The sequence below is a fragment of the Chinchilla lanigera genome, unplaced genomic scaffold (assembly GCF_000276665.1).
Source record: "Chinchilla lanigera isolate Chin_1 unplaced genomic scaffold, ChiLan1.0 scaffold00094, whole genome shotgun sequence".
NCBI classification, from domain to species: domain Eukaryota; kingdom Metazoa; phylum Chordata; class Mammalia; order Rodentia; family Chinchillidae; genus Chinchilla; species Chinchilla lanigera.
Window position 1 is genome coordinate 1,494,043 of NW_004955495.1, and position 13,138 is coordinate 1,507,180.

Here is a 13,138-nt window from a genome sequence, read left to right on the forward strand (position 1 = left end):
CCCCGCCTGACTGTTCCTCTGGTGGACCCGCTGACCGGGTTTTCATTTAGCAGCTTGCAGTTCGGGTGACCTGCAGCACACACATCCAGGCGCGGTCAGCCCCGGCCACATCCGCCTTACCTGGTCTTTCTCTTCTTCATCCACAGACTCCTCTGACTTGGACCTGTCCAGGTCTTCCTCGGATTTCCGTTTGGCAGGGCTGTCACACACAATGAAGTGACCATGAGTTCAGAGACCTGGCCTTGGGGGCCCTGGGTGACTTACACCTCTCCTTCCCACAGCACCCTCTAGGCCTGATTCAGGGTACAGACACTTTCTTCCCTGCTGGGAGAGGCCCTCACTCCTGGGATGTTGAAAGAGGCTTCAGTTTAACGTTTCTTTGAATGACAGGTTAAGAATATGGACGCTGGGCTGGGGATTTAGCTCAGCGGCAAAAGCGCCTGCCTGGCATGCGCAAGGTCGTGAGTTCGGTTCCTGGTACCGGAGGAAAAAAAAAAAAAAAAAGAATATGGACACTTTATAAGCAGTAAGTCACGGGTCCAGACACTCAACAATGGCTGTTAATATCACAAAGGGAAGACATTACACATCTCTACCAGACACGGCACCACCTATTAAGACATCAGTCTCAAAAATAAATAGCTGGCCTGGTGTGGTTGCACATCTATCATCCCAGCACCCAGCACTTGGGAGGCTGAGGCAGGAGGAATGCTTTGAGTTCAGGGCCAGCCTGAACTATGTGGCGAGACCCTGTCTCAAACAAAAAACGAAAAAGAAAAGGCTGGGGCGAGGGTGCAGCTCAGTGGTCCAGCACCTGCCTATCGCGCATGAGGCCCCAGGTTCCACGCCCAGCACGCCAAAACAAAACCTTCAGAGAAGGCACGTAGACAGCCTTCAGTATGCTTTGGTTTTGTGTATGGAACAGCCCGTCTGGGGTTCATTTCCAAGTACTCCAGCTGGAGATGGGGGGTAAAGCAATGCAGTGACTTGGTGACTGTGGATGCTGAGTGACAAGTATTTGGGGGTTCACCAAACTACATTCTACAACTATGTTTATTTGAAGTTTCCTGTAAGAATAAAAACAGCAGAGGGCTTCAGAAATGCTATTCATGAATGTCTAGTGACCGAAAACCGCAAGGTAACCTATGCAGAGCCGACATGGTACATCCAGCACAGACATCCATGCGAGGTACATGGAGGTACATCCATACTGTGTACAAGCATACACACACCTGTATGCTCAGCACTCTGGGGGGCTGAAGCGGGAGGAGCCCAGGGTAGGCCCAGCCTGGACAACTTAGAAAACTCTTGCATCAAAATAAAAAGGGCTGGGGATGCAGTTCAGTGCAAAAACCTTAGGTGTAAGTCTCAGTATCGGAAACACACATGCATGAAATGCAATCTGGAAATCGGGGCTGCTAAATCACACCCTACCAATTCCTTTTGTGCTTTAACAAACTACTCAGCCTAGAGAAAAAGCCAGAGCCCACTTCCCACATACTGACCCCTTGACAAAATGAGATGTGATAGTGGTCTGCCTGGTCGTTCTCCTCGTCACCATGGGGCTCTGTGAAGTTCCAGCTGCTCAAAAAACAAACAAAAGAAGGCCACTGTGAGCAGACTGGTCCCTAGCACAGTGCACTTCAATGCCAAGCTACTGCAGAAGCCCGGTGCTGGGCATCCTTGGTGACAGCACCTGCCACCAACTGTGGCCAAGAGGGCACTAGCCCGTCCCGCAACAAGACTATCATACAGCCAAGGAAGAGATCAAAAGCCAAGATTCAAAGTACAAGCCGGGTGCAGTGGTGCACACCTGTAATCTCAGCTCTCTGGGAGGCTGAGGCACCAGGATCACAGTTTTGAGCCCAGCCTTGGAAATTTAGCAAAAAAGAATAAAATAAGGGCTGGGGAATGCAGCTCAGTGGAAAGGCCCTGGTTTCAATCCCCCCGCACCGTAACAATAAATAAACATCAAAGGACAGCTTCTAGTGAGTGTGTGTTCCTTCCACACCGTCCACTACCCTCACTGTGAGAGATCCGGTTTGACCCATCTGTGCAACTGAGCCGGTTAGGAGGCCTAGGGCTGGCGCTCAGCGGAAAAGCTCGCGCGAGGACGCTCGAGGCCCCGCTTGGCCCCAGCACTGCACACACAGAAGAAACCAGGAGCTACTGCCCAGGGTCTCACCCCGGTGAAGCCTGACTGTCCTCCCCCCCACCCCGCCCTGTGCTGGGGCCTCCCGTGAGGCCAGAGAGGAGTCGAGGTCCTTACGCTGGGCCTCGCCATCAGACTTGCTTCTCCGCGGCGCCCGGGGCTTAGAACTGCTGTGCGGGGGGCTGTGTGGCTCTGCCATTCGCACTCTCCGGGCTGCACCGCTGGCCTGGCTCCCGTTCTCTAGGCAGCCGTTCACTTCTCGATTGAAAGCATGTGCTCCGTTCTCCAAGGACAAATCTTTATTTAAAAGGGATTTGACTTTAGCCAGGTAGCCCTCCTACAGCAGGAAAGGATAATTTGAGTAGCAGTGAATGGAAACCAGTGGCAATAAGAACAAGGGAACATGCGTCCCCCACAATCATCAGGCAGTGGCGAGGGCAGGGTGTCTGCCTCCCTGGTCACAGAGTCGCAGGGAGCGGGTTCTTCCGGGAGCCAGGAGGCCGAGAACTCACTCACCTCGGACAGCTCTTCCTTATGTAATTTGGTTTCCAAATCACACAACTGATTCTTGATTTCCGTTTGCAGAAATTCATGCAGGAGGTTCAGTTTCTCCTTCACACACTCCTAAGGGGAGGACACAGGCTTAGCGGCCCTTAGCTGGTGGGTTATTAACTAAGCGACTAACAGCGCACAGGTAAGGAAGCTGCTTGTTCTCACTGCAATGACTAGCTGCCCCCGCACAATCTCCACTGGAAGGCTGAGGACAACGGCCCTCTGTCCTTAGCTCTGCGTCTGCAGATTCAACCACCCTCCAAAGGAAGAGAGTTTGTAAAAACCTCACCTGTACTGGACATAAACAACTGTCATTTCCCCCTACACGACAGAGCACAAAACCCACTCCGATAGGCTTTACTTCGTATTACGGACTCTAAGTCATCTCGGGGACGATTTGCAGTCTACAGGAGGAGCCAGGCGCAGTGGCGCACACCTGTGACCCCAGCCCTGGCACTGCAGGCTCCACTGTGAGGCCAAGGCCAGTCTGAACTACACCGCGAGACCCTCCAGGGGTTTGAGATCAGCCTGGGCAACACCAGATCTCATCTAAAAAGAATGTTATATTTAAAATGTTTGAAAAATAAAAGCAGAGATTACCTTTTCTGTCAAACTGTCTCTTTCCAAGTCTTTGAGCCTGAAAGGAGGAAATGGGAAATAACACTCATTAAGCAATGCGCTTACCTCCAGGAATCAATACTACACTTTTACAGTTTTGTTTTTTTGGTTTTTGGTTTTTTTTTTTCCAGTACCGGGAATCAAACTTATGACCTCGCGCTTGCCAGGCAGGCGCTGTGCCACTGAGCTAAATCCCTAGCCCCTACACTTTTAGAGTTTTGGAAGTAAGTTTAACATAAGTATTAGGAAAAAAATACGTCCTCTCTCACCCCATCCCAAAATGTCCGACATGTCTTCCAGCAAGGCCTACACAGAAGTCCGTCATCTGTGACCTGAGCAAGGCCTTGCTGCAGTCAGTCTTCTGGTGACAGACAATACAGGAGCTTCATAACAGGCATTATTTCCAAAAGAACCTGGAAAGGGGCAGCAGGTCACATAGCTGGGATCCCTCTGAAAGCTGGACGACCTACAGCTATAGTTCTCCAGTTGCGTCTGGCAGGAGTTCCTAAAAGGGGTGCCGCAGGCCAGGCGCAGTGCTGCACATTTATAATCCCAGCTCTCTGAGAGGCTGAGACAGGAAGGTTACAAGTCCAAGCCCAGGGCCGGAGATACAGCTCAACGGCACAGCGCCTGCCTGGCAAGCGCGGGGTCCTGCTCCTGAGTTCAATTCCCAGTTCCAAAAAAAAAAAAAGTTCAAGCCCAGCTTGGGCAACTTGGCAACATAAAAAGGGCAGGATGCAGCTCAGTGTGAAGACCCTGGGTTCAATCCCCAGTACCACAAAGTAATAAAGAGACAGGGCGCCACAGTGTGGCTAGCGTCAGAATAAGCAGAGCAGGGCCACACTGTGAGGAGCAACGAGCGGCTGTTCCCAGGACGAGTGAGGGTGGCAGCACCTTTTTTTGTTGTTGTTTTTTTGTTTTTATCCGGTATCGGCAATCAAACTCATGACCTCCCGCTTGCCAGGCAGGCGCTGTGCCGCTGAGCTAAATCCCCAGCCCCTGAGCTAAATCCCCAGCCCCTGGTGGTAGCATCTTAATAAGGGCCAACCAAATGAGGGAATGGAGGCAGCTGGGGTGATGGGGTGCCTGTGCTCAGGGCTGGGGAGGGCGGGAGAGTTGGCAGGTGCCTCTCCAAGGTGCTTGTCCTCCTGAAGGTCCAAGCCTAATCCGAATGTCTGTACCTAACTGCTCAAAAGTGCACAACTGCTTTCAGGTGGCCTGAAAATGGAGGTCTGGGTTGGTTATTGGAGACGAGTGACTTGACTCTTGGGTAGAAGTGGAAAACACTAACAGGAACAAGTAGTGAAGACGCCAAGGAGAGAGGGCCGCTGTCCCCAGCTTGGGCAGAACAGGTCCAACCGGCCAGGCCAGTGTCCCTCATGGTCGGGAGGCGGGTGCCCTAGGCGGTGACCAGGCAGGCCCCTACCATCTCTGCACCTCCCACCCACAGCGACAAACACCGGGTGCTCAGCTATCACCAGCCCGAGGCCACTGCGGGACCAACATGGCCGCTTCCGGCGCACGTGGTGGACCCTGTTCCCCGCTTCTGGCGCCACCCACACCTGCCGGCACCTACTGCGTGCTAGGACGTGGTCCAGGCCATGAGCAGGTAGCCAGACGTGGGCAGCACGGGGCGGGGCCTCCTGGCCAGCTGGGCACTCGGTAGGGGACTTTGTGTAGAGGGATGCTTCTGCCCCGGGGAAAGGAGTCACAAACCCCGGGTTACACAGACCACACCACTCAGAGCCCAGCAACCTTGGGATCAGGACCTCCAGGAGCCCAGGCTCAGGGTGTACAGCTCAGAGGCAGAGCATTTGCCTGGCACACACAAGCTCCTGGGTTCCAAATCAGCACCACATACACACAAAAAAACAAAACTAAAAACAAAGCTTGTATGTAGGAGCCTCCTGCAGGCACGAGCCATGTCACCTTAAGTAGGATAATTCTTTTTTCTCTTTTTTTTTTTTTTTGGTACTAGGGATCAAATTCAGGACCTTATGCTTGCCAGGCAGGCGCTTGCGCCGCTGAGCTACATCCTCGGCCTGCCACCTTGAGTAGGAAAGGGCCAGAAACACGGGCAAGCGCACATCTGGGCACTTCCAGCCAAGGCACACAGGCCAGGCCAGCAGCAGGACGTCTACCACTCGGTCACTATGTTCTCGTCTCTTCCTTCAGTGCTGGGGATGGGATGCAGCGCCTGGCCCACTCGAAGCTGCAAGTCCTCTACCTGTGAAGCTCGTGTCCATCCCTGGTTATTCTGCCCTGTTTCATGTTTTGTTTTCCAATGTACTAGGGACTGAAGCCAGGGCGTTCAAGTGCTCTGCCACTGACCTACACCCCCAACTTTTTTTTTTAAATGAGACAGGGTCTTGCTATGTAGTTCAAGCTGGCCTCAAACTCACAGCAATCCTTCTGCCTCAGCCTCCAGAGTACTAGGATTACAGACGTGTGCCACCACATCCAGCTTTTTGGTCTTTTTGAGGTAGGGTCTCCCTATGCAGTTCAGGCTGGCCTTGAGCTCACTTTGTAGCCCAGGCTGGCCTCAAACTCACAGCAATCCTCCTGCCTCAGCCTCCCAAGTGCTGGGATTATAGGCATGTGCCACCATGCCTGGCTTGTTATTTATTCTGAAGCACTGTCTCACTAAATTGTCTAAGCTGGCATGGAACTTGCGATTCTTGGCCTCCAGAGGAGCTGGGATTACAGGCATGCGTTACCACACCCGCCTATCCCTCCGTCCTTAAAACAGTGGCCAGACACAGTCTCCACCCAGACCAGCAGGGGCCCTGCCTGCTCTATGTGGCCGCCCCAGGCATTAAAGACTAGACTCCACTGGCCTAGCGGCGGCAGATGCAAGCACCACGTGCACACCCGGGCATGGTGCAGATCTGTGGGTCTAAATCCCTTCAGCCTTCCTGTGCACTGTGACAGTCAGCCAGGCAGGGAGAAGCAGAGGGCTTGCCACAGCGCGGGACACCTAAAGGCCGCCTTTACCCCGCTTGGCCCCAAGGAGCTGGCGGGAAGCAGCTTCATAGTCCATCCCTGCCCCCAGAGAAACTCGTGACGCCACCTCACAGGGCTGATACTCAAGAGCGCATCAGGCACAACCAACAGGACCTGGCACGGTGGCTTCTAAGCCCTGACCTCAGCTACTCAGGAGGCTGAAGCAAGAGGATCACAAGGTGGAGGCCAGCTTGGGCAATTTAGTGAGACCCTGTCTCAAAAACCTGAGAGGGGAATGGGGACAGAGCTTGATGGTAGAGTGCGTGCTTAGTATGTGCAAGGCCCTAGGTTCGATTCCCCGTACAGCAAACAGCCAGTGGGCCAGGGGGGTGCTTTGCGGCTCAAGGGTACAGCAACGCTGGGCTTGATCCCCAGTACTGGGGGCAGGGGCTGGAGGGGACAACCTTGGCTCACGTGCCTGGTCCCATGATTCATTCCTAGCTGCTTCCCTCACAGATTAGTCACATCAGGGAGCTAGGATATATATAACCACGGCGGAGAAGGCAAAATCAAAATCTGAGCGCTTCCACGAAGACAGCCCACAGCACTAGGAAGGGGGTCCGGGGCGGTTCCTCTGGGCAGAAGGAGCCCCCAAACCAGGAGTGCCCACACCCACCAGGAAAGGCAAACCTACAGCAGGCAGCCAGGAAAGCGTACTGCTTTTGTTCCACAATCAACCAACTGTGAAAGGGTCCTGGGGGAGGTGGAAGCCAGGGTTCCAGTCACACTTCAGAAAAATTCATCCAGGGAAAAATACGGATGAGACAGGATGGATTACAGAACAGTAAGTGACTCTAAAATCCCGAAACCAGAAATGCTGGTCTGAAATATGGTTTGGCAACAGGGGCGGCCGCACAGACTCCCAGGCTTCTGCTAACCCTGCCCTTTTCCATTTTCTTTCCTGCAGCGCTGGAGATGGAAGCCAGGGCTTCGGCCTGCTCCGCAAGTGCTTGCCACAGAGCCGCACTCCAGCTCCCACCTCTGCTTCTGCCAAGCGGGGTGGGACTAGTCTTAGCCCCCGCAGAGGCAGTACAACAGCCCCCCAGGATGCCCAAGCACCAAACCCTGCCCCAAGCCATGAGTGTGTTACTTCAGCTATCAAAAATGACTGCGGACGTGACTGAGGTTAGAGCCCCACGATGATGAGATCTAATGGGAGATCTAATCTAATCACTCTGGTGAGAGCAGAGAGCCCTCTATCTGCATTTCAAAAGCAGTGCTGGCGCCTCCTGTGCCACACCTGTCTTCCCAGCGCTCAGGGAGGCTGAGGCAGGAGGATGACTGCAAGTTCGAGACCTGCCTAGGCTACACAGTGAGTTTAAAGCCAGCCTGATCTATATAGTGAGACCCTGCCTCAGAAGAAGGAAAAAAAAAATGCAGCAGCTGTTGGAGAAGATCCGAGCCTGAGCACTTACCTGAGGGGCTGGCTTTGAGGTCAGTGGAAGGGGCCAGGGCCAAGGAACGAGCCAGCATCCACAAGGGGGAACGGCCCTCAGTTCAGAGCCAGCAAGAAAATGGAGACCCAAGTTTCCCAACCACAATGAACTGAATTCTACCAACACCACAAGAACAGGAAACATTGTCCTCTAAAGCCCCCAGAAAGAAATGCAGCCATCAGAATTTGGGGGGAAGGGGTTGAAAAACAAGGTCTCACTATGCAGCCCAAACGGGCCTCTTAACTCATAGCAATCTTCCTGCCTCAGCCTCCCAAGCGCTGGATTCACACATGTGTGCCACCACACCCAGCCCAGCAGAGGCTTTTTGACCTGGTGAGATGCACAGCAGATTTCTGATCTGCAGAACTGTGAGATAATGTAGGTTTGTGCCAGGTGATAATTCAGTGGTAAAACACGTGCCTAGCAAGCACGAGGCCTTCCTTCGGTTCCTCCCGTAGCACTACCCCCACCCAGCGCAAGAAAAGACATTGTCTGATTTAATCTACTCAACTGGTATGATCTGGCAACAAGTTAAAACTAAGCGCTAGAAATTCCGGATTTTTCAGCCAGGTATGGAGGCGCCTGCCTGTAATCCTAGGACCGTGGAAGGCTGAGGCAGGTGATCACAAGCTGGAGCCCAGGAATCTGCATCTCTACTATCAAACCACAACTGGGCAGAGACAGAAAAAGATGTCAGTTCTGCCCTATTCAGTATCTGTTCCATAGGTTGTGCCACTGAGGTTAAGGCTTCCAAGACCCAGTTTAATCTAATCACAGAACGACACACAGATAAGAAAGCTGAAGTAATTAGGAAGGCCAATCAATTGCGCAGAGGCTGCCACTAGAATCAGCGAGTAAATCCCAGCCTCCTTACAGTGGAAAGGGTGGCAGCAAAGATGGTCCATCAGCAGAGCCCATGAGGAAGGCAAATATATTCTCCAGCAGTCCCTGAAGCAACCAGCAGGGAGGGTACATCAAGAACCCAATACCTTCTGGGCTGGGGATGGAGCTCAGGCATAGCACTGTGCTCAGCACCACAAAAGAAATAAAGTTCTTAAAAAAAAAAAAAGACTCCAACATCTTTATTGGAAAAACCCAGCTATTTTCCTGAGGGGCAGGTTTAAGAATGAATGGACAGGGCCAAGGATGGGGCATGTGCCTGTGATCCCAGCACTTAGCTGAGGCAAGCAGGTAGCAAGTTCGAGTCCAGCCTGGACAACTGAGCAAGGCTTGTCACATGATTTAAAAACCAAATTTAAAAAAGGGCTGGGGAGATCCTAGTTCAATCTTAAGGTAATACAAAAAAAAAAAAAAAAAAAAGAACGGGCAGTAGGCAGCTTGGGGAAGGGCACATGGTTTCCAAGCTCCACTAGATGCTCAGCATGGCCCAGGCCCTGAGGACCTGAAAGGCCTGCGCTGCTATGAGAAGAGTGCAAGATGAATGCAAGACTCACACAGGGAGCCATGAATCAGTACCTGATGTCCAGGTGTGGGGCAGGGAAGCCGGGGCTCCAGCTCTTGCTCTAAGACCATCAAAGTATCTACTTTGTAAAAAGTAACCCTGAGTGGCAGCAGAAGACAACTGGGAGGTCATTTTTGCTGTGCAAATGATGCTGCCTGAACAGGTAAGAAAATCAAGCAGAAAATTGTGACATCCTGAAAGATACGATTATTAAAAGGCTTATGGTACATTATACTTTATTATTTTTGGTACATTATACTTTAAAAAGTTAAAGACTCAGAAATCCAAATGTTAAAAATACTTTCTAGTATACAGCTGATGGAGCTGTTAGGAGTTTAAAAAAAAGTGGGGGGAGCTTTGAGCTGATTGTGGTGGTGCACACCTCTGATCACAGCACTGGGGACGGCTGAGGCAGGAGGATCCACAGGAGTTTGAGGCCAGCCTGGACTACATAGTGAGTTCAAGACGCGCCTGAACTACATATCAAGACCCTGTATCAAAAAACAAAAAGTAGTTTGAAGAGCTGGAGGCACCGCTCAGTGATACCGAAGGCTTGCCTATCTTGCGAGGCCCAACTCCTCTAAACCAAAAAGTCCAACTACTCTAAACCTTCATCCCCCGCCAGGCCAAGTCCGAAGTGGACCACGTGTGCGAGCCCATGGAAGAAATGGCCGACAGAAGAAGTGGCCGGAAGAAGAAATGGCCAGAGCGGGTCAACAGATCCGGTTGGAACTGTCCAATACTGGTCAAGGTTCAGGTGACTAATGCACAGCTCATGTGGAACAAGTTTTCAGGAATGCACTGGTGCCTTTCAGGAACGCCAGTCCGGAGGCCAGTCTTCCCGCCAGCCTCTATGTCCAGGAGTCCCATGAGGCAAACTGCCGTGGCGGGGACCCTTCCATTGGCCGCCATGTTCTGCTCCTCCCATGGCCACTGCAGAGCCTCGCTCTGGACAGTCCCCAGGCACGACGTCCTGGCCCCAGCCCTGCGATACACACGGAGAGCTCCTCGCCAAGCGTGATGGCACATGCCTCTAACCCTAGCACCTGGAAAGCTGAGGCAGGAGGATTTCCTTTGGGTTCAAGGCCAGCCTGAACTATACCGAGAAAGCCTGTCTCCAAAAAACTCCAAGACAACCCAAATTACAAGTGGCACACACTTGTAACCTCAGGACTCGGAAGGAGCTGAGGAACCAGGGGACCGACAGGAGTCAGGGGCCAGCCTGGGCTATACAGAGAGAGACCCCGTCTCAAAAACAACAAAAACAAAAGCGCTCCTCAGCACAGAGGTCCCCGGGGATCCCGGGGATCCCCCGGGAGACTAGGCTTGCCGACTTCTGCCACCCGTACCCATGCCCGCAATGGTGACGTCTACTTGCGCAGATCACTACTGGGGCGAACAACTGCGGGGACACCAAGGAGACCCCAGGAACGCCCCCGGGGCCCGGGCCCAGCACCGGAAGTGGAGGACGGAGTCCCAGGGCTGAGGGTCCGGCCCCGCGGCCGCGGGCTGCCCACTTCCTGCGCGCCCAGGAAAGAGAAGGGGAGCCCCCACCTCCGGGACGAACCCAAAGCTTATTGTACGTTGGGGTCCGAAAAGGTCCCCCACCCCAAGTTTCTAGTCACCAGGCAGCTGAGAGGGGCCTCAGCCCATTTTGGCGCCAAACGGCCAACGGAGCGCGCGGCCGGAAGTGCCTCTCTGCCCGCGCCAACCGCCACCGCCAAGCGCCGCGCCGCCACCCCGCGCATGCGCGCCCGGCTGTCAGCGGCGACCACGGGCCACCCCGAGGGGGAGCAACCCCCCACCCCGGCGTCTTGCCTGGATCCCCCACTTCCCCGAGTAGATGGTCCCCACAACCCCATTCCGCAACACCTACCGCCTGCGGACATCGTCGGGCAGTGAGATGGCCGGAGTGGCCAACGCGGGCACTCGAGCTGGGGCGGTGCGAGCCGGCATCCCGAAGGCTCCAGCAGACGCAGCGACAGCACAGGACGCCCCGGCTTTTCGCGCGGAAACCAACTGGGAGGGGCAGCCAGCGGAGGCAGCGCGTACCACCCTGGCCCAGGCGCAGGGGAAAGCCAGACGTACCACGCACAGAGAGGCCGTACCATGTGTGGGCAGTCAGCGGAGCTGATCGTGCGCGGAGAGTGCGCATGCGTACGATGGGCGCTCACCCCCTCCCAGGGCAAAACAGTGGGCTCGTCCAAGCGCCACCTCCGCCCGCTGGTTTCTGCTTGGTTAGGGGGGCGGGGGAGCTGCGCCCGAGCGCCCGAGAGGTTCATTCATTCTCTGGGCATTCAACAAGATAAAGCAGCGAGCGTCTGAGAGGCTGCAGCGATTGAGCGCTCTAGTTAAAGCCCTCAGCTCCAACCTAACACCTACACCTTCTGCTCACTAGACAACCTTGAGCAGGCCGTTTGCATTTAGCCTCAGCACCCTCTTGGGTTGATCGGGGCTCAGACCAGCTACTCCAGAAAATCTACAGGACGATTTGTAGCAAGCACGGGATTTGTAGCTAGCGCCATGAATTCGTAATATAGGTAGACTGGGGCCATGCGTGGTGGCGCATACATGTAATCCCAGCAGTTGAGAGGCCGAGGCAGGTTAAGTGTGAGTTCGGGACCAGCCTGGACAACACAGTGCGATCGTCTGAGAATACAAAAAGACAGTATTAAAACAAGAAGCGCCAGGAGTGGTGGCACATGCCTGTAATCCCAGCACTTGGGAGGCTGAGGCAGGAGGATCGTTTTGAGTTCGAGGCCAGCCTGGGCTACAGAAGTGAGTTCAAAGCCAGCCTGAACTGCACAGCGAGATCCTGTCTCAAACACACACACACACACACACACACAAAAAGGGGGGCAAAGAGGCCCGGCATGGTAGTGCAGGCCTGTATTCTCAACACTCGATGGGCTGAGGCAGGAGGATCCCAAGTTTGGGTCCACTCTAAACAATTTAGCGACTTGGAAAGACCCAAAATAAAAAGTAAAAAAAGGTCTGGGGGTGGAGCCCAGTGCAAAGGCTCTGGTTCAATGCCTAATACTGTAAAAAAAAAAAAAAAAAAAAAAAAAAAAAGTGAGAAAATATTTGTGAAAACATGTCTGATAAAGAATTACCATTGAAAAAAGTAAATGAATGAATAAATATTGGCAAGAATATGAAGAAAGTGGAACACCTGTGCGCTATTGGTAGCGTTGTAAAATGCTGTAGGCAGTGTGGAAAAACGCTGGGGAAGTTCCTCCAAAAATTAAAATACAATTGTATGGTCCAACAACCACACTTGTGCGGATGTAGATATATTCAGAAAAACTGAAAACAGAATCCTTTTGTTTTATTTTTTGAGGCAAGGTCTATTATAGCCCAGGCTGCCCTCCAACTCATGGCGATACTCCTTCTTCACCCTCCTGAGTGCTGGGATGACAGGCATGCACCACCACCATCACCGCGAATCTCCCGTCCCCATCCAGAACTTTCTGACAGAGCTGGTGCAGATGGTGAGACCTATAACCCCACCCCTCAGGGGCTGAGGCAGGAGGATCAAGCCCAGATTGGGTAACATAGTGACTTAGAAGACTGTCTCAAAATGAAAAATTACAAAAGGGCTAGGGATGTAGCTCACTTCAGAGGCCCTGAGCTGAAGGCCCAGAACTGCAACCAGAAACAGTAAAAGGCCAAGCTGAGTCACCCTGAATGTCCCAGAAATTGTCATAGGCCCACAGAGGCCCCAGGCTGTCTGTCACAAAAGCCACACACTGAAAAACTCAACAGAGGCACTTTATCACTCCGATCCAGGAAGCCATGCAGCTCCAGGCACTTGCCTGGGCCAGCAGTGGAATCTGGGGAACTCAGGCCCTCTGGAGAGTGCAGGCTGCCCACCCCTGCACGGTGTCCTTCAGCAGCCAGTGTCCCTCCAGGGCC

The 13,138-nt window shown here is 53.3% G+C and overlaps 1 protein-coding gene across 4 annotated transcripts in view; it reads right to left on the reverse strand.

Moving 5' to 3' along the window:
• The window catches only part of Dnmt1 (DNA (cytosine-5-)-methyltransferase 1), a 39,851-nt gene extending 28,514 nt beyond the window's left edge, over window positions 1-11,337 (reverse strand). Inside the window, exons 1-6 of one of the 4 annotated variants that reach the window (XM_005405582.2) lie at window positions 11,100-11,337; window positions 3,305-3,341; window positions 2,669-2,776; window positions 2,270-2,489; window positions 1,506-1,581; window positions 121-199 (exon numbers count right to left, since the gene is read on the reverse strand). In XM_005405582.2, coding sequence (XP_005405639.1) covers window positions 121-199; window positions 1,506-1,581; window positions 2,270-2,489; window positions 2,669-2,776; window positions 3,305-3,341; window positions 11,100-11,179 — 600 coding nt within the window. In that variant the 5' untranslated portion in view covers window positions 11,180-11,337. Of the gene's footprint in view, window positions 1-120; window positions 200-1,505; window positions 1,582-2,269; window positions 2,490-2,668; window positions 2,777-3,304; window positions 3,342-3,591; window positions 3,663-10,848; window positions 10,892-11,099 lie in introns of those variants that run through there. The other 3 variants (XM_013505317.1, XM_013505316.1, XM_005405583.2) reach the window with 3 other exon arrangements.
• Between the last annotated feature and the right edge of the window lie 1,801 nt (window positions 11,338-13,138).